This window comes from Peromyscus leucopus, chromosome 5 (genome assembly GCF_004664715.2).
Source record: "Peromyscus leucopus breed LL Stock chromosome 5, UCI_PerLeu_2.1, whole genome shotgun sequence".
NCBI classification, from domain to species: domain Eukaryota; kingdom Metazoa; phylum Chordata; class Mammalia; order Rodentia; family Cricetidae; genus Peromyscus; species Peromyscus leucopus.
The window spans coordinates 72,271,610-72,293,115 of NC_051067.1; the positions used below are offsets into that span (position 1 = coordinate 72,271,610).

Sequence of the window (21,506 nt, forward strand, 5' to 3'; positions counted from 1 at the left end):
TCTGGAAACTAAATTTAACAATGGATTGAAGTTCAGAATAAAGCAAATGCTACTGTTACCGTGAGCAGGTACCAGTTTGATACAAAGTTGTATATATATATTTTCCTTTGCAAAGGAAATGGGGCTGTTTTTCATTTTTCTATGTTGTCCCACAATACAGGTTGTGAGTCTCCCTCTCGCCACAAAGTTTAGCAGCCGCATCTCCTTGGAAAAGGCCTTGAGTGGTATGCAATTTGGTATTCTGAGGAAAGCTGTTTTAACGACTTCCTTTCTCCCGTGCATTTCCCAGGTGACTTGAGTTAGGGGTACAGGAGCGTCGACGTTTGCTGAGCCTGGGAGCAAGACCACGGTGAAGACTGGCCCTAAACACATGGGACCCGAGGAACGGACTCAAGACGTTGACGATTGCCACAGGCCCTGCAAGTTTCAAAGCAGGGCTCCGTCCCTAGTCCGGAAGCTTTCAGAAACGTGTTGTTGTTTTTTTTTTTTTTTTTCCAACCTACGCGTTTGCCCCATCTCCGCCGGCCCCGCCAAAGCGCCACACAGCAGCAGGACCAGCCGCCCTAACCAGCCTCCCAGGTACCTGGCTAGAGCCGGTCCCCCGGAGTCCGGTTGGCAGCGCACTCACTGCGCATGCCCGGAGCCCAGCCCCCGCCCCCCCTCCCGCCTCGGCCACGCCCATGAGGCCGCCACCTAGGGGCGGGGCGGCCCCCCGCTTGAATGGGGCGCGCATTCCAGCGGGAGCACGTGACGCGGCCGCGCGGCCTGAGGTAAACAAGCGCGGCCCCGCCTCCCCACCCTCGGCGCGCTGCACTCCTGCTCGCGGGCGGGCGGCGCTCGGCAGCGCGGGCCGCTTCTCCCACCGTCCCCAGCGGCCGGCGCGGGGCACCGCTGCGGCAGCGTCCTGCGCCCGAGTCCCCGGGCCGAGCGCGCGCCCCCCGGTGCCCTCTGGCCGCCCGCGCGCTGTGGCGCAGCAGGAATTGGGTCGCGGCCCGGGCGCTATTCGCGGCTCCTGACGCGGCGGCGGCGGTGGTGGCTGCGGCGGCCCGCGGCGCTGAGCTCAGCGCTATTCTCGGGCTCCCGGGGCACGGCGCCCGAGGGTGTGTCCCCGACCCGGGCTCGCAGCTATAAGGGGCCGCGGGCGGCCTCAGCCATGCAGCTCTACAGCAGCGTGTGCACCCACTACCCCGCGGGCACGCCGGGCCCCACGGCCGCCGCCCCGCCTGCCGCCGCCGCCTCCACCTTCAAGGTCTCCTTGCAATCCGCCGGCCCCGCCGCCGCCGCCGCCCCGGAGCCGGATACCGGAGAGCGCCCACCCGCCGCGGCCACCGAGCCCCGCGAAGCCGCCGCTGCCGCCGCTATGCCCGCCTTCTCTGCCTGCTTCGAGCGGTCCGGGACCGCCACCGCCGCCGCCGCTGCTGCCGCCGCCCCGCCCGGCGCGTGCTGCAAGCCGCCGCTGCCGCCGCACTTCACGTCCACGGCGCACATCGCCGTGCGGGCCCTGGGCGCCGAGCGCCTCCTGCTGCCGCCGCCCGCAGCCCCCGCGCCGCCGCGCCGCGGGTCCTCCGCCTGGCTGCTGGAGGAGCTGCTCCGGCCCGACGAGCCCGCGGCCCCCAACGCCGCCCGCGACGTGCCCGACAGGAACTTCCGACTGAGCGAGCACCGCCAGGCCCTGGCGGCCGCCCAGCACCGGGCCCCTGCCCCTGCCCCGGGCCCCGGCAGCCCGGAGTCCGGCCCCGGCCCGTGGGGCGAGGAGCGCCGGGCGGAGCGGAGTCCCCGAGGTTGGGAGCGGGCGGGCGGTCGCAGCGACGCCTCCGGGACCGACGCGCATCGACGGCCCGACCCCGAGGCCGAGGCTCCCCCTCTACCCGCCGCGCTCTCCCGGAGCAGCGGCGAGCCGGCCCCGAACGGCGCGGGCGAAGCGGTGGTAGGCGCGCCCCGGGCGGAGCAGAGAGACGAGAAGCTCGCCCTGTACCTGGCCGAGGTGGAGAGGCAGGACAAGTACTTGAGGCAGAGGAACAAGTACCGATTCCACATCATCCCCGACGGCAACTGCCTCTATCGAGCTGTCAGCAAGACTGTGTACGGGGACCAGAGCCTGCACCGGGAGCTGAGGGAGCAGACTGTGCACTACATCGCGGACCACCTCGACCACTTCAGCCCCCTGATTGAGGGCGACGTGGGGGAGTTTATTATCGCTGCTGCCCAAGATGGGGCGTGGGCCGGGTACCCCGAATTGCTGGCCATGGGGCAGATGCTGAATGTGAACATACACTTAACTACTGGAGGGAGACTGGAGAGCCCCACCGTGTCTACCATGATCCACTATCTGGGCCCAGAGGATTCTCTGAGGCCTAGTATTTGGCTCAGTTGGCTCAGCAATGGACACTATGATGCTGTTTTTGACCACTCCTATCCTAACCCAGAGTATGACAATTGGTGCAAGCAAACCCAAATGCAGAGAAAACGCGATGAAGAACTTGCCAAGTCCATGGCCATATCCCTGTCCAAAATGTATATCGAACAAAATGCATGCTCTTGAAAAATCTGAGGACCTGACAAGCCGGGGAAATGGCGCACATCAGTTGTGTTGGGAAAACCACACGAACTCTAATTAGGGTAATGGCACTTTTCAACTTCCTAGTAGATTGGCTGTAGGTGTAATGCCTTAATCAGTTTTTTAATGTTCTCTCAGAGCTGCAGGTTGCTGGGCACCTGAATGATGTTTCCTGATAGGTTTGGGTGAGCCTGCTGCTATTTATAATTTGCTGTATAAAGTGAGCGCTACTTAATTTGCAAGCTGATGTCTCACGGTATGAATTTGTTCATTCCCGGTAGTCTATTTTCTATAAAAATGTATTTTTGCACATTTTTAAAAATGGGTGTACTTTAATCTATGACGTGTTCCAATTGCGAGAAATGGCTTTAAGCATAATCCAGAGAAGTGCTTTCTATGAAGTTTATTTCAGTTTGTGATTTAGTAGTTTACATTGTTGAAATATTTCACAATTCTTAATTATTTCAAATGGATATTTTGACACATTATGTTACCAGATGATTAGCCCATTCCACTTTGATGAAACAAGCGGATTTGTTGTTTGGGGGGAAATGTTATTTTTTTAGAACTAGTCCGCTTTGAAGACAGTTAAGAAAGGGATCGCTTTGGGACGATGTTTTTTTTTTTTTTCCTTTAAAGGACAGTACAGGCCTTACTTGAATAGAAGTCTGCTGTTGTTGTGGCAGAATGATGATTCTGTACTCTGATGTTTAGATTGTCTGCTGCTCTTGATTGTTTTCTTCTTATTCATCAACTTCTTAGGAAAGATGTTTAACATGTATGAAATTTTGTGAGACGTCAAGTCTCCCTGCGTTATACAGCTTCTTGGTTTCAACTGAGATTTTGAAAAATGAGCCTAAGTAGCTGGGCCTGACAGAATGGCCATTATTTTTAGCAGGAGGCTACTGTCTTAATATTCTGTCATATTAAAGTTCTTCCAAAAGGCAAAATAGAATTTACCTTGTATTATGTAAAAATGTAAACAGCTTGTATGGTTTGCTGGGTCAAACAGTGTTTCCAGCCAAAAAAAAAAAAAAGAATCTATATGTTGCCACTTTTAACTACCTTTAGTGTATTTATTAAGTAATGAAGTTTGTACTTTTTTATTTTGTAACATTTTGTGATTGTTTTTGTACAATAATGTATTTGTACAATATAGCAGTTCTCAGCTGATGGAATGAATGAATAAAATGTATACTTTTACATCTTTCTGGGTAGAGTGATTTTTAAGTAGCCAGGTCTCTAAGAACTTTTCTTAAGTGTACACAATTTTTTTTTTTCACCTGTAAAAATGCTCCACAATCTTGGGAGGTTTCACAAATTCTCACATGAACAAGAAAGTATCATTCAAAGGGTAAATCTCAATGAAATATATTAAAAGGTGGAGTGACTCAAGAAGTTGCTCTTATTATTTTTAATTATAATTCCTATCAAATTATAGCTGTACCTATTGGCTAATGAATAGGAAAGTGCAGTTCACCAGCCCAAGTCTAATTAAATGTCATACTTTGTGATCCATTCTTTTGGCTTAGACTTTCCTGTATTAAAGAGTAGCCAAAGTAGTGTCCTGAATTTACTTTATCAGTTCCTCTTGGCTATGGGAATCCACTTAAAAATGTGTTAACCGGATTTAGTTGTAAAATGCATGTTATGGTATAAATATGCCTCCTTCAAAAATCGTGAGTTGAAACTTAACTCCCACTAGGTGGGGCATTTGGGAAGAGATTAAGTCAGAGGGCCTCTTAAATGAAATATGCCTCATGAAAGGGCTGAAATATTAGCTTTAGGCCTTTTTAAGACCTCTGCAGTTGATGGATGCCTAGAGTCCACTGTCTTTGTAAAGGACTGACTTACCAGATATGAAACATGGCATTTTCTTGGACTTCCCAGCCTTAGAAAGGTGAGAAATTTCTTTTATAGATAACCCATTTTCAAGTGTTTTCTTACAGCAGCACAAACAGACTAAAAGACTGCACCTGTCTGTACGTATCATTTGGATGTGAAGTTTATTGCAAAACAACAATAGCTAATTTAGATTTGTTACTTTTTAGTGGGTTGCTTAAAGACCACAATTAGGATGCCTGAATCTGGTAACAACATGCTTGGAAGGATTACGTTGGTTACACAGGAAAGGCAAAGTTGTCGGAAATTTAAATGTTAATTGTAGATCTCTAAACTTTTAGGTAAAGTTTTGTTCTGTTTTCACTGGTTACATAATTTGGTCAGGAACAAATGCTATTTGAATTATGCAGTTACCCTCTGTGTGCTTTATTCTTTTATGAACTTTGGAGATGCTGAGAACTTACACCAGAAAACAGAATAGATGATGTTCCTGAATTTTTTTTTTTAAATCTTTTACTGATTTAAGAGGTTTCCAAATCAGGTCCAAATCAGGATCCCTGGCCACTGGGAAGTGTGAGGATTTTGACAGTTTCTAAAATCAGATGACATGGTAGTGCCATACAGTGCAGTATTTATACACAAGGGCAATTGTCAGCTTCAGCCAATGCAATGTTAGTTCAAAAGCATATATTTCTACATTTATGGAGGTGAGTTTTTTTTTTTTTTATGTGAGATGATAGTAGAAACAGTATTTGCTACTGAATATGAGAGGCTTGTTTTTAGTTGTCTGAAAAGTTTTCTTACATCCTTCTCATTTGTTCTGTGTGGCTTAGTGCTTGTTTTGTTTTTGGAGAAGGAAATGGAGAGTCACTCCTCTGTATTTAATATTTCTTTTCTACTGCTGTGCCAGTTTTATGTGTTAGTAGTGGCAAACGTGAATCAGTAAGCACAGGACATGAAAAGCTGAAAAGGTAGGTGATGATTCAGTTTGTTTGTTTATTTATGCATTTATTTATTTTTGACTGCTTGAGACAGTTTCTCTGTGTAGTCCTGGAACTTGCTCTGTAGACCAGGCAGGCCTTGAACTCAGAGATCTGCCTGCCTCTGCCTCACAATTGCTGGGATTAAAGGTGTGCACCACCACCATCTGGCTTGGTTTATTCTTATTTACCTTTATTTAGCAATCAGTTTATTAAACATTCATTCCTTCAGTTACTCTTCGAAGAGTACCCAAGAGCCCCAACATTCTATGAAGGAGACAGTTGGTGCTGTGAGTTATAGCAAGTTTCCTTTGAGTTTATTTCCCTCTAAAACATGGGGAGGATAGGATGTAAAATAAACCCAACAAGCATTTTCAAGGACATTAGTGAGAAAAATCACACTATTAACTTGATTTGTTGAAATGGCATATAAATTAAAAACTATGATACAAATGGGGTGTGATGATACACATTTGTAAATTCTATTTGGGAATTAAGACAGGAGGATCTTGAGCTGAAGGCTGTCTGAACTAAATAGTAAGTTCCAGGCCAGTCTGGGTTCTGTAGCAAGACCCTACCTCAAAAGAACAAAAGTAACCAAAAGCCCTATGATAAAATAATTGTTAATGTGCATTTGATTCCTACCTAAAATCCAAGACTGCAGGGAACTTTAGCGCTTTGGCAGAAGCCTAATATTTGAGTCTTTTTGTTCATTTTCCACTCAGATGTTTCCTCTGAGATCTGTTTTACCTGTTTTAATGTATTTAATGGGATTGAATGTTAAATCATTGTAGATAAGGACATGTGCCTGGGTGCTTTCATTACATTTTTTCTGGACTTTGTTCACAGGCTTCACTTTTATTAGTATAAAGCTTTCCTCCGAAACCACACTTTATAGAGACGAAATGCCCGAGGAGCCCATGACCATCGAGATTGGTCTGCTTCGGAATGTGTGAACAGCCCTATGATGAAAGGTTTTCTTTGTGATTTTTGTGCATAAATAAAAAAAAAAGATCTTGAGATAATCTCACTGCTTTAGTGAAATATGTATTTTTTTCTTAATTTATCATGATACTAAAGTAGGTAGCAAGAAAGGCATCCAGGAAGAAGTGTTCTTATGCACAATTTTCTATGCCGGTGCTATGATTTGGGGACCTTGTAGTAGTACTTTCTCATCATAGCAGCCAGCAAATAATAACACGGAAACATTAATTATGAAAGCTTGGCCTTAGCTTAGGCTTTTTCCCAACTAGCTCTTATAACTTAAATTATCCTGTCTCTATTAATCTACATTCTGCCATGTGGCTTGGTTACCTCTGTCCAACTTCTTCTGAGTCTTGCTTGCATATCTCTGTCACTCTTCTCAGTTTTCTCTCTTTTCCCTAGAAGTCCCACCTAGTCTCTTTACCTAGCTATTGGCCGTTTAGCTCTTTATTAAACCATTCAGAAGGCACCTTAGACAGAGACACATTTGTTTACAGTGTAAACAAATATTCTGCAACAGGACGTCCCCCAGAAAATGTGCTAGGAGCATAGTCCCCAGGCATGTGTGACATTTTGAGAGGTGGAATCTGGTAGCTAACTGGGTTAGTGAATTAATGGGATATTGAGGGGCTGCCTTTGTTATAAAAACAGCTGTCTGGGCTTCTTGTTCTGCTTTGCAGTTGATGCCATCAGCCGTGTTTGGATGTAGCAAGAAGGCCTTTGGAAACAGTTGCCATGATGCACCTGCCATCCCCAGGCTTCAGAACTGTGAAATACACCCTGCCTGTAGTGCTCAGTTATAGCAACAGAATGCTGGCTAAGAGAAACATATCTAATCAGTTCAGGAGTGGGTGCGTCACAGGTTCTCATTTAGCAGCTGTCATGTGAAGGTGTATCTAGACTAAGTCCGATAGTCACTGAGAAGCCAGAATACATGTATTCCAGTTTTAGCCCCGTGTAAGTAAGTATAGTGGGTGTAGGCATATTATGTCACTGTTGACTCCTCAGGTTCCAACCCAATACCTAGCAGAGTACGTACTCAGTATCTGAATGAGGGAATAAATTGGAAGGAAATAGGAGCTTTGATAAATATTTAGTGCCTGGGTATAATCTCTAAGTTGATTTGACTCTAATAAAAGTAGAGTTATAGTCATTGATAAAATTATCTGGGCATTTTAAACTGAAATTGTTGCCTGTAAAAAGACTGCATTTGGTTTGAAAACCAGGTAATCATGTATGGTAAACATACACTCTACCACTGAGCTACATCTCTATCCCCAAAGTATTAGAATTCTGTAATCAATGAACTTAGAAATAATAGAATTTATCTTTGTGTCACCTTTCAAATACCTTAAGAAATTAAACCAAAAGGACTTATTTAAATATAGAACTTGGATTAACCTGTATTGAGTTTGAAGGTGTTGCCTGGTTTCAGAGTCTTGGTCTGGCTTGCTTTAGATGAGGCTACCCTAACCAAGTCCAAACTATAGCAGTTTCTAGCTTTGCTCTTTCTCTCTAGAGCCTGGCCAGAAATGCCGGACACATCCCAGGCATTCTTTCAGGATGGTGTGTTCAGTAACACTGACAGCATGCTTGTGTCAGTTGATCAATGGGGCCAGGGTAAGTAGCATGGGTCAGATCAAAACTGTCAGTGTATTTCTTGGGCTGGAAAGTAGGTCACTGGCAATTGTTCTCGAGTAATAGATCAGAGAGAGAGTTCACTGTTGTCAGATCACTCTTTTGTAAAACTTAATCTGTTTTGTTTCTCACAATTGAAATTTCTAAATAAATGGTCAGTTTATGTATAAAAATGTAAGGTAAGCAAAGTAATTACTTTAGATGAAATTCCTCAAGAATTTGTGTGCCTTTAGACAGTAATTGAAAACAGCTTCATCTTCCTGCATCGCCCTGCTGGATAGGGTCTGATGCTCGGAGGCTCAGTGGGTGCCTGAGAAGTGTCTGTGCTCAGGCTTTCAGCTTCCTGGGACAACGTCCCTCTTCCTTGTTCCTCCAAACATCTGGTTTCCTACAGTGGCCACTCTCTGGTCCCAATTCCCCATAGTGATGTCCTACATCAGTTAGAGACATTAGGCTTCATTAGAGTGAATTCTATAAGTTAACTGGCTTTTAGTTGTTTTTATTGTCTTGTAAATTGGGACAGGGAGGCTCACCTACATGAGTGCTTAAGCTTTAGATTTGATCCTCTGCAGACAGCTTTATCCCCCACTGCCTTTACCTTTTCCTTGGTAGTTGTTGATGGTATTGTGGGTTTGGCCAATGAAGAGGCCTCCGAATGCATGCAGTGCCTAATTTAAATGTCAGACACTGGCTATAGTAATCCTCAAAATTAGCAAGGGTTTTTCACATCTGGTTCATGTTTGGCTTCCTTCCTAGCAGAGGTAATCATTCACGAACCTATCTGCATTGCCCCCTTTCTGTTCATGCATTTCTATGTTTAGTTCACTGCTCCACTAAGCTTAGGAGTAGTGCAAAATTCAGTCTTCACTCCTCCACATCACGCTGTGCAGACTGCTCCCTGAGTATGTCCTCGTTAATACCTCTTGAATGAGTGTGAATTATGTCTATACCAGAAATGAGCTAGTCTTCCATAGCCCTTGCTGTCCGTGAGAGTAAGCTACTTTTTTCTTTTATTAACTGAAATGACTGAATAATTAGATTGACAATTAGAATATAAACTATGGTGATTTGAAGAAAGGATGACATGGTCCCAAAGAGGTATATGCATTTGGTATTTTAAAGCAATTGAAGTAGAAAATGCACACTTGTATGTGGACACACACACTTTTATGCTTTGAGCCAGATTTTTTGAACTGTAATTTTGAACCCAGGGTACCAATGGGTTGGCAGGGTATATACAGAGACACCACCAGTAATGTATACTTGAAACACTGATTTAAATCCAAGCACTGATATTCCTCCTGAACTAGAATTCCCAATTTGAAGAATTCGAGGGAGAGAATATGGTTGCATTTCTTAGCTTATTAAGGTGCCATTTAAGGCCCTGTACAAAGTAGTAGTTGTGAAGGTAGCTTCTACCAATGATCATGTAACACCCGTGCAGCCAATCTGTCAAATAAACTCAAATGAGGCTTTCAGTTCTAACGACAAACAGGAAGCATTCACACTTTTGTTTCTCGCAGAGAAATATGAGCAAGCCTGGTTATGTCATAAGGATGAAAGCAGGAGGAAATGCCACAGCTCAGGGGAAGAATGCAGCCAGGAAATTCTCATGCGGCCATCACTTCACTGCCTTAGCTGGCTTGCTGCAGAGAGCTCCCTAGAGCTAACGGGAGTAATCTTTTCATGGCATTTCTTACTCTCAGCCATGCTCATTGCCTCGATAAAATAAATACAGCATGCCTGAAGCAGAAGCCTCAAGAATAATTTACCTCAACTTCTAGGCCAAAGAAGAGAGAGGTTTCAGTTATAGGTTGAACTTTGTAAAAACAAACTATTTCTCATTTTTTTTTTAATCTGTTCATTTTATTGCTGGTATTATTGGTTGAAGCTGTACTTCTCTGAAGGACAGCGATTTGCCAAGAGCTGACTTCATTGATGTAGAAGGCAGCTTGACTCTACAAGAATAGACAGTTATGCTAGCTAGGCCAAACTGCTGTGACAAAACGTTGATTTCTCTGTTTCTTAACAGGCGTGAAGGGAGCAGTGTGGGTTGGCATGGCCGCTCTACTCTCCAGCCCTGTCACCTCAGGCATGATGAAAGTTGGGTTGCCACCGCCACACTTAGAATGTATCTGCTGAGGGAGAGAAAAACCTCACGAGCCAAGATGGCGCCGTTCACATCTGTCGTCTTTGTTGGGCACCCACCACACATTAGAACATTAGGCCTGGAAGTGGGTGGTGGGTTAGGACATTGTCCAAGGAAGGCGATTGAATTCTGGTAGAGAATAGTAGGCTTTCCAAATCTGTACTTAATAGAAATAGCTTAGAGTTCACATATCTTATGAACAAATATATATAATACCGAAGTTTTTTTTTGTAAATGAAGCAAATAAAACTAAGTTATTTTATATGAGAGTAAAATTAGGATTTAGGATTCCCTATGCACCCCCAAACAATATAATTGTCAGGTACCAAGTGTACCCATGCAAGGCTTTCCACATTTTTGAACTATTTTTCTATTTCCTTCTATTCTTAATTGTTCTTTGGTAGTGTATCAGAAATATCTTGAAAAACTCTGTGTCCAATGTAAGCCATGTATTTCTTTAGAAAGAACAATTTAGAAACATTTTTTTTCCGTTTTAGGCTTTTTACAGACTTTGTTTGTTTAGCATATTCCTGGTTTTCATTTTCTCTCTGATTCTGTTTCCTGAGTTTCTGCGTGCTTTTCATTTAGAATACTTGTGTGTGGGCTGGTTTGCTTAAAATTAGTTTGTTTGCTAATATTTGTGAACTCACTAATTTTTACCTTACTAATTTTACTAACTTACTAAAATTGTATGTGTAAAAAAAGACTTAGCCTTGCTCTTTTCAACTTCCTCAGAAAGGAAGGCAGAGGGAGCTGCTGTAAGTATTGAGTGGGCAAGAGGCTATATAAAAGAGTCATACTTAGGATTTAACAATGAGACTAATCCTCCAAAATGAGATTTACTAAGACTCATCATGAATGGGTTGGCACAGACAAAGGAAATAATAACACACCTAGTGACCCCTTTGCTAGGGAGGACAAAGGACCCTCCCAATGGAAACTGGGAAGCATATTCTTAGCAAAAAATCAATCAAAAGTAGTTGATAAAAATAAAGTGATAACTATTCTAAATATAATGGCCCTGCAGCCTTGTCTTGTCACAGAGCAGGGCGGTGGTCTCTATGAGACCTAGGGAACAGAGACAAGTAACTGCATTGTTTAGCATGCCTTGCTTTAAAACATTTTTGAGAATTTCAAACATCTATTCAATGAAATATGTTCATATATAACTTCCCCCATCTCTCTCCTCTAACTCCCATTTACCTCCCAACATGCCTTCTCACAACTTCCTATCTTTTTTTTTTTTAAATAACCCATTAATTCTGGTTAGTGATGTCCATATGTGCATGGGTGTGGGTCCAACCCTTGGAGCAACTATCCACTGCCAATAGCTTCTCAGTCAATGGGGGCTGGCAGAGCTCATCTACCCCATCTCTGCTGTGATTTTGTGTCTTATTTTATCTACCTGTTCTGTTTTGATCTTAAATTTTTCCCAAAGCTTCACGTACTAAAGGAGGTTGGTTGCCAACTCACGATGCTATTAGGAAGCGAGAGAACCCAGGGTAGTGGGGCCTAATGTACTTAGGTCACTGGAGCATGTTCTAAGGGGACATTGGAACCTTAGCCCCTCCCGACCTTACTTCCCAGCTGTTGTGATGTGAGCTCTTCTGCTCCCTACACACTCCCAGAGATCATGCTCTGCCTCTCTTTAAGACCCACTGGAGTGAACCAGCCAGAGACTGAAGCCTCAGAAACTCAGCCAAATGAACCTTTCCTCCTTTTAAGTTGACTTTCTCAGATATCTTTTTGCAATTACTGAAAAGTGACTCTTATGCTAGGTCTGAAGGTATCAAGGGCCAGCCACACTGATGTGCTGAGTCACTTGGGAAAAAGAGAAAAAAAGAAAAAAGAAAAAAAAAAAGCACTCTTTGGAAGTAGGAAGGAAAGATTCAACAAATACTGACTGCCTGAAGAAAGTACTGTGTGCAATGTGGCGTACACTTTCAGGCTGTACAGCAATAGTTATTTATTTAATAATTAGAGGTTGTAATTCCATCTTCCTCACAAATCACTTTGCTCTCCAGGGGCTGCTTTGGAGCAGTCAGCTGGGGTTTAGATTGTGGCTAAAGAACTTAGCACATGCATGCACCTTGAGTAAATTGGTTAACCTCTTTGACCTTGCTTCATCACTGGCATGATGGAACCAGTTGCTGTATCTATTTCAGAAGCTGTGGTGGTATTAAATTATAAATAACATCGTGTATCCACTGAATGAATTTTATATGTTTCTATAATACTTTACAAGCACAAGAATGAAACTAACTTATTGTTAGGGTATGCGAATCATCTCACAAAAGCGCACCACTCACGTATGAGAAAACAAGAGCATTTATTTCTCAAGAGAAAATTCCTGCATACACAGGTCAGCCATACAACAAAATGGCGACACCCTGAGCACTTACCCTGAAAGAAGCTCACAGGCTCCTTTGAAGCCCAGATAGGGGAATTCCAGGCACAGTTAGGTCATTTCCAGCAAACATGATTGGCTAAGCAAACAACTGTTACGTTAGTTTAAACTTGATTGGCTATGGTATCTTTGGACCTGTCAGGGCATGGCCAAAGATGTATCAAAAAGGGGGGGGGGGGTGTAGGATCTGCCCTTTTCTGATTGGCCAGCTCTAACCTGCCAAACTAAGCAGTCTGAGGCGGAGGAGGCTGTGATCCTAATCTCAGCAGTGAATGGCAAAGTGGCAAACAGGAAGTGCAGAGCTGGAGGCCCATGCCGGCGAAGGCCAGGGCTGAGGAAAGCGGTAGTGGTCAGCCGGGGTCAGGCCCCGAGCTCCACGCTCCACACTCACCTAGGGTACCCTGCCTCACTGCAGCTTGGGGCCAGCTCTGTGCTGCTTCCTGGCTGCCATTCGCCCCACCAGCTGGCGCCGTCTCACGTGCATTTATGGGGACTAAAGAATTATCTTCCTGTGTCAGTCTAGATGGCGTTGAGCTATGGAGCAAATTGACACAGACATATTGACAGGAAAAACCAATCATGAGTGTATGCATGGGAGTCCCACCACACGTGGACCTTAAGAAGGGGCAAGTGACCAAAGGTCACGTCCTGTCTTGAGCTGAAGGGAAAGGAGTAAAGACTTAGGGGTCCTTAGAGTGGTAGATGCTCAACCTAGGGAAGGGAATAGGAGGACGTGCATGATGAAGGAAGGTTGTCTGTGAACACTAAGAGACGGGAAGGCTGGGCGTGGTATCAACCTCCAGGGTCCTTTCCTATGATCCAAGTTTAGTTGTCCCTGTGGTTGAAAAAGTTCTTAGGGAAGGGACTCCTGAGGCTGAGCTCCTCCCAGAGGATTGGTCTTTAGACATGAGGGGAGTTCAGAGATGCATGTGGAGCACCCTTTCCAAAGTGCCCTCTGCTCAAAGCATATTTTGAGACACTCCTTCCTAGGTGAGATCCTTCACACCGAGCATAGTTTATACCTCTCATCTTTATCCTTACTCTGATTTAAGATTTTTTTTTTCAGTTTAAGCTTCTTTTGCCTTTTTCCATTTTGACGTGTATTTACTTGTGTGTATATACATGTTTTGCACATGCATGTGGGTAAGCTTGCATGGGGAGGTCTAAGATTGGTGTCAGAAAACTTCTTCTTTTACCTCATTCAATAAGGCAGTGTTTCTCAAACAAATCCAAGCAGACTAGTGCAGCTAATCTCACTAGTCAGCTTCCTTTGAAGGGGGGGGGGGCGGCGGCAGCGAGGGGGTATGATGGGTGTGTGGGTGGGTGTGGGGGGGGGAGAGTGTCTTCGGCTCCACCCTTGAGGCTGTTATGCATGATGTATGGGTATGGGTGCACATTCACATGTACGAGTCAGAGGACAACTTTATAGAACTGGTTATGTTTCTACCTTTATGTAGGTTCTGGGACTAGAACTCAAGTTGCCAGGTGTCTTAGGGTTTCTATTGCTGCGAAGAGACATCATGACCACGGCAACTGTTATAAGGAAAGCATTTAATTGGGGTGGCTCGCTTACAGTTTCAGAAGTTCAGTCCATTATCATCATGGTGGGGAGGCTGGCGGCATGCAGGCAGACATAGTGCTGGCTACATCTTGATCAGAAGGCAACAGGAAGTGGTCTGTGTCACACTGAGGGGAGTTTGAGCAAAAGGGACCTCAAAGCTTACCCCCACAGTGACACACTTCTTCCAACAAGGCCACACCTTACTTCAACAAAGCCCACCTTTAATATTACCACTCCCTTTGGGGGGCATTTTCTTTCATATAATACACCAAGCTTGTGTAGCAAGCATCTTTACCTACTGGGCCATCTCCTTTAAAGATATATGTTGGTATTGTATATCATTGCTTATTAGAGGTCTTGACATTCATTATTAATACAATTATCTCTCTTCATATTTTTGCATTGGAATGTTTAACATTTGAATTTTATCTCAGAATTTGAAAGTTGTAAGTCCTTTTGAAAGCAATGATATTGATTTATTTCCATCTTGACATGTTTTCTTTCTTTTAGTCAATACTCAGCTGTGTCCCTGGAAGATTAGGTTTCAAAAATGGCACTTCCAGAAAGTTTCTACTTCTTCCTTCCAAAATATTTTCTCATTAAAATAATGGGAAAATGTAATCCCATAAGTACAGAGATAGTGAAAAAAATATCTATCCTTTTTTTGTGTGTCTGGGCACAGCCTTATTCTGCAGAATCCTGGACAGAGGACAGAATTGGAGGCCCATGGTGACCTCTGATGGTGGCATCACAAGTGGAGTGAAGACCGTGCATTTGAAGTCAGGGTTGGACCCCTGAGTCCCTTTCATGGATGCTAATGTCCAGTTGACAATGGCTTCTCCATCCTGGAGGAACCCTAGGAACTGACCTCGTCAACACTGGATAGAGAAAGGCCCACCGTACTGAAATCAGGCGTCTAGCAGAAAATTTAGGTGTTAAAAGGGAAGAACCCAGCTTTGCCCCCACCTGGCATTAAGCATGCCGACTGCTAGATTTGCACCTTGACCGGAGGCAGATTCCTTTTGATTGGTCTGGGTTAAAAGAAGAGACACTCAGTTGGGATCCTCAGTAAAAGCCACAAGTCTGGAGCCACTCTGCCACTACGGGCAGGCTCCGCTCTCCCTCCGAGGACCAGCACCGTGTCATGAAGCGGTTACACATCTCTGAAACAAAACAGCAAAGTAACCCAAATGGCAAGTGACCGGGAAAGAGAAAGGCAGCAGAAAAGAATGTAGTGACTGAGAACAAACCGCCAAAGGAGAGAGAAGCCACAAATCAGCCCACAAATGACATCTGCAGGGAGAAGGGCTTGGACCCTGGGGAGTTAGAATGCTATTTTTAAAACTATTCTCTAAGTTAAAAATAGCACAGCTGAAGTCAAATATTCAGTAGAAATTTGGATGATAAAAATGGAAGAAATCTCTCAAAGTAGAACAAGGAGGCATGAAATATAAAATAAGACCAAAAAGGAAAGTGAAAAGATTAATCTAGGAAGTCCAATATCTGACTGTTGTGTCCCTGAAATAGAACACGGCACTGGTTGACAGGAAAGATTAGGGAAAAGATTCCCTAGAACTCCGTGACAGTTTGCAGATTGCAAGGTCCCTTAGCACCCACAGGGCCATCCTGGACAGCCATAGCAGTTGGATCTGTGGATTCCGATGGGAACGGGACCCTTGGAGTGATGCACTGTGAAACCTGTGCAATTCGATTCTGCAGGCAAACAAAGGCAAAACAAAACAAAACAACAAAAAATCCACCTATGTCGTGGGGATTTGACTACAGGTTTTTTTTTTTTTTCTGTGCGTGTGAACACACATGTGCATGCCCATGGACACCAAAGGAGACTGCTGAGGTGTCTTGTCCTCAAAGGTGATGCATGAGTGTACATACACATGGAGAATGCAAGAGGGTTAAATTCTTATTTTCCAGTACTGAAAACATGGATCCGGTAAGACAGCCCAGTGGGTAAAGGTGCTGTGACCAAGCCTGAAGACCTAAGTTCAATCCCTGGGCTGAACGTGGTGGAAAGAGAACCAGCACCTGCAAGTTGTCCTCTGACATCCATACACCCATAGCATCCACACATTCACACATACTCATCCACAAAAACATAGGCACACACCAATAAATATTAAAACATTTTTATAATGTCTAAAAGTAAAAATTAAGTGTTCTAATATTCCTATAAAATACTTTAACATTACACATTTCCATCAAATTGCATTTATACTCATAATAACACACTAAATATCAAGTCACATAACTATAATGTAACAATAAGGTAAGCACGTTAGTTAAAATGTGTAATCAAAACCAGAGTAAAGCGTACAGGAGTGGACTTATGCCTGGGAATGGGAGGGCTATAGTTGGAACTGCTGTTTTTCATTTTAAGCTGTTGAGCTGTTTGACACTAAAAAAATGTGAACATGTACAACTTAATCATGTTAAAAATTGCAGTGTAAAAATACATTACAGGTTCTTGTAAGCTCCACTTCCCAAATTTTAGTTTGGCGCTGTGTTTAATGCTATGGTACAATGATAAAGACCTTCATTCTTGAAATAGCATGTAATACTTTAAATAGCATAACTGAGACATGTGTGTGGTGGGAGGGAGAGCGAGGGTTAAGTTATGATCTGTCTGCATTTAAGCACAGTGAGAGTTAGACCTCTGCTGTGCAGATGACAGAGTAGACTTAGGTATAGGAATACTTGAAGCATAAGGCGAGATGGAGGCGAGTGTGCACAGCAGATTGCTCATTCCTTGCAAGAGTGATTATGTTTTTGATAGCAACTCCTTAATTATCCAAGAGCTGGTGGTTGGGGAATTCTGACCCCCAGGAAGCTTTCCCACGTAGAATGAGGCTACATTACAGTTACAGAAGGTCTTAACAGGAAGAGGGATGTGAATTTGAAGTTTTAAAGATGATGACTTACTGTAGAACTTGACTTTAGAAAGATAGAGTGGCCTTTCTTGGTGTATACTTGGCTTAAAATATAACTTTGAACCTTTTTGTAGAATGAAATATACAAGCTGGGCAGTGGTGGCGCACGCCTTTAATCCCAGCACTCAGAGAGGCAGAGGCAGGTAGATCTTTGTGAGTTCGAGGCCAGCCTGATATACAAAGTGATTTCCAGGACAGCTAGGGGTACACAGAGAAACCCTGCCTCAGAAAACAAAACAAAACAAAACACCAACAAACACAGGCGTCTCTTTTTTGTTGTTTAAGTGTGTTACTCTTCTCATAGCTCTGACAGAGTTCTTGGAAGAAGCAACTTAAAGAAGGAAGGATTTACTCCTCCTGGTGGCTTAAAAGAGTGGATCCATTGAGGTGGGGATGACATGATGGTGGGAAGGCTTGCATGGGGGTGGGGTGGGGCTGGCATTGTGAGGCAGTCGGTTACATCACAAATGAGACAGGAAACAGCTGCGGTGGAAACCAGGGCCAGGCTGTAACCCATTCCTCCAACCAGTCAGCTACCCGCTTCCTTGCTGTAGGCCCATAGTGCCTCCGGCTGGGAACCACGAGTTCATACCCAGGGACCTGTGGGGGACATCGCACACCCACGCTGTAACAGTAAGGTTGGCTGTGACAGTTCTGCTGAGAGCTGAAGAGCGTGGGACTCAGTCAGCACCGGGCAGCCATGATCCTGCTGCCTGGCACCAACCAGGATCTCCTGAACTTTGGTTTCTTTGTCATTTAAACTGGTCTGAAGCGTTTCTCGATTCAGTCACTCTCTTTCTGTGGAAATTTCTCACTGCTTTTACTCATGGGGGACCCGTCAGGGAAAAGTCATAAACCTGATGCAGTTGGCTCCACGCACCTGGGTACACAGTCAGCCCAGGCAGGATCAGTGTGTTTCCTTTGGAATAACGGCACTTTGGGGGCCAGGGGTACTAACATCTAAATTTAAAATATTATATGTGTAATTTATTCTACCAAGTCCCAGAGGGGCAGACGATGTAGCCGGTTCTCAGAATGATGATGTAAATGTGCTAAGAGACGGAGATGATGGAGTGAGAGAAAATCCTGAGAGTTTCATTTCTTGGCAATGGTCCTTTCTAGGGCCCAGCTGCCTTCCTGCCTTGGTTTCTATTATTTACAAGGTAGCAGTCTAAATTCAGACCAGATAGGAACAGTTATTTGCAGTTTATACACTTGCCTGCATTGGTTGGTCCTGGCCCAGACTTGGTCTTGGTCCTTGCTTGGTGGTGATCTTTGGCCATAGCCTCATCTCATGTGGAAGCTAAAGATGTGGTTTCCTCCGTGGTGAGGCTGCAGCGTGGCACCCATCAATCCCTGGGGTGGGAGCTATGGAGCCCTGTGAGTGGACAGGGTCCTTTGCCCACATTTGTGCTCCAGTTTATCCAATATTCAAGAGTGACCTGCATCCAGACATCACACTGGATTCCTAATTAGTAAATTCTGAATAGGGGATTTGCCCTAGCTCTCTGGATGCATCTATTCAGAATCTAGAAGCAAGTGAAAATGTCTTGTTGCATGAAAATGGGTTTTTGTCAAGTGAAATACACTTAATTTTTCTGATAAAAATTCAACAACTTGGAAAAGTGCATACTTTCCTCTTTCCGGACTGGGGTTATTTTCTGATTAGAAATACAGTTAGCTCTCCATGCTGGCAGGTTTCATATCTATGTATCCAACCAACTGCAAATCAAGAATGCTTAAAAATAAATAAATAAATAAATAAATAAATAAATAAATAAATAAATAAATGATAAATAAAAAAGTGAGGCCTGGAGAGAGAGCTCAGTGGTTAAGAGCACTCATTGTTCCCTTAGAGGACCCAGATATGATTCTGAATACCCACATAGTGGCCCACAACCATCCCTAACTCAAATTCGAGGGGACCTGACTCCCTCTCCTGAATGCTGTAGGCACCACGCACACACTTGGTATACATAAATACATGTAAAGTATTCATACACATAAAATAAATCTAAAAAATAAACTTGTGTATCAGACGTATGAAGGTATATTTTGTCATAATTCTCTAAATGAGGCAGGCTAGCAACTACATAGAATTTATATTATGTAAGGTGTTGTAAGTAATCCAGAAATGTTTTGAAATATATGGAAGGACAAGGATACATACATACATACACACATTATATATATATATATATATATATGTATATATATGTATATATATATATATGGTACTATTTACCATATGTATTTACACAAGGACCTGAGCATCTGTGGACTTTACATTTTTATTTATTTTTGTTTGTACAGGTTCATGTGGGGGTGAACTTCACCGTATGTGTGGAGGTCAATGTGCTGGAGTCTGAACTTAGTTCCTCATGCTGCAGCAAGCTCTTTACCCACTAAGTCACCTCCCCAGCCCCATTTGTAAATTTTGTTAATCCCTGGAGTCCTGAAACCAATCTCCCATTGGAAACTAAGGGACTATTGTACCTCTACTAAATCCTTTAATTCTTTTCAGCAATTGGTGCTAAAGACACTTTAAAGTGTAAGCTTTGTTTAAAAACTGAATTGATGCTAATTAAAAGTGAAGAATGAAAAAGTGGTTGGGCAAAACAGTTGAAAGCAGAACATAACTGGGTACACATTGTTTATTCCTGGTTCCTTTACTTCATTAAATTGAGAGAAGAAAGAAAATGTTAATCTTTGTGTACCTAATCCAATATTCTGTGCATCTTGCCATATTAACATTTGTATAACATTTAGATATCACACAGAGTAGATGTTTGAAAAGTAGTTGCAGCGTAAACATTCACTTACTGTCTTCTTTCGTCTATCCAAACTATACGGTATCCTTTGAACTAAAAATAAAAATGTTATTTTGCCCTTCTGTGAGAAAGTATGGATATTTGAGCAGTCTCCTCCTTCTAAGGAACTTTCTGGGGTGGCATGCAGCTCAGGCAGTGAAGGGTGCATGCTGGCATGTGAGGCCTGGACCCACCTACAACAGCACAAAGCTAGCAAACAAAGCTGCTGATTTGTACTCAAATTTCCTGTGGACCATGGATTATTCCCTCTTTGCAATCCTTTCTCTCCCTTTAAAAAGAAGTTAGCATTCAATTGTGGAATTTTTTTTAATTAAGTCTTTTCCTTAAATTAGTGATGTTTTAAAAATTCTCTTTCAATAATTGTAAGATTTTTTTTAAGTTCAGAGATTTTTGAAAAGGAGTTATTTTTATGTGTGTGAGTGTGTGCATGTGTGCCTATGTGTGTGTGCGTGCACACAAGAATGTGTGTGAGATCATGTCAGGTGCTTTACAGGCCAGAAGAGACTGTTGGGCTATCTGGAGCTAGAGTAGCAGATGGTTAGGAGCTGCCTGACTTGGGTGCTGGTAGTTGAACTCGGGTCCTCTGCAGTAGCGAGAAGCACTCTTAACCACTGAGCCATCCCTCTAGGCCCCAAGTCAGAAGATTTCAAATATAAAATAAGCCGTTTCTAAGTGTACCAGTGACCCAGAGTCTGATAACTCAATTTTCCTTTTGATTTGTTCTTGGCACTGTTGGCTCTTCTGTATTTCCTGGGCTGATCAAAGCATGGGAAGCCCTTGTGATTCTCAGCTGATAGAACAAAACCCATTAATGTCAATTTGTTTCTTGGTCTGCATGTGTTTGCTGATTCTGAACACTTGAGTCAGTCAAGTCTATTTCAGGAGACTGCATTTTGAAGACAAGGAATTAAATGTTATTTTCTAATTACATGAAATATCTAAGCATTTTAAGCCCCTGGGTTTCCCTCCAGCCTAAATTAAAAATGTCTGGAAAAATGACTTTTTCTCCCTTGCCTTTGAGAGTGATTTGAGAATGGACTTTTAGGATAAATTGATTAATTTGAAAAACACACTGGAAATGAAGGCTATTGTGAACCATCTCTTGTACTGGATCATGAAACATGCCGTGGCCTGATTCAGTTAGAGCACAGTCTAAGTCTTGAAGCATGACTTGAGGAAACCACTTGCCTGCACCAAGAACACTCATGGACCTCGCTGCTATAAATAAATATTGGTAAAGAAGGGGGTAGTTAAGTGAATCATACTCTTGAAAAACAGTCTTTTTCAAAGTAATTACATATTTTTACCTGGACTTGTTTACTTCTCTAAATATAAGTTTGACTAACAATCTGGGTTGGTTTTCATTGCATTTGCTCAGGTAGAATTGTGGGTTTTCTCTGTAGTCTACTTTTACTTCATGATCATTACTCCAAGTGTGATAGCCTGAGGATTCCCTGGATGAAGACAACACACTAATAAAGCTGCCCATCATCCACCCCAGACCCATTAACTGCTTTCTGTCTGTCAATGGGTCATGGATTTCACCAGCATCCACACTTCTCTTCCTGGTGTTTTGAGTCATTGCAGTCAGTTGGGTGTTAGTAAATCTAGG

The 21,506-nt window shown here is 43.5% G+C and overlaps 1 protein-coding gene across 1 annotated transcript; it reads left to right on the forward strand.

Moving 5' to 3' along the window:
- The first annotated feature begins 1,050 nt into the window (after positions 1 to 1,050).
- Otud1 (OTU deubiquitinase 1) lies at positions 1,051 to 3,760 on the forward strand. Its single transcript, XM_028870452.2, has one exon. The coding sequence runs from the start codon at positions 1,154 to 1,156 to the stop codon at positions 2,540 to 2,542; it is 1,389 nt and encodes a 462-aa protein (XP_028726285.1). The 5' UTR covers positions 1,051 to 1,153; the 3' UTR covers positions 2,543 to 3,760.
- The last annotated feature ends 17,746 nt before the right edge of the window (positions 3,761 to 21,506 follow it).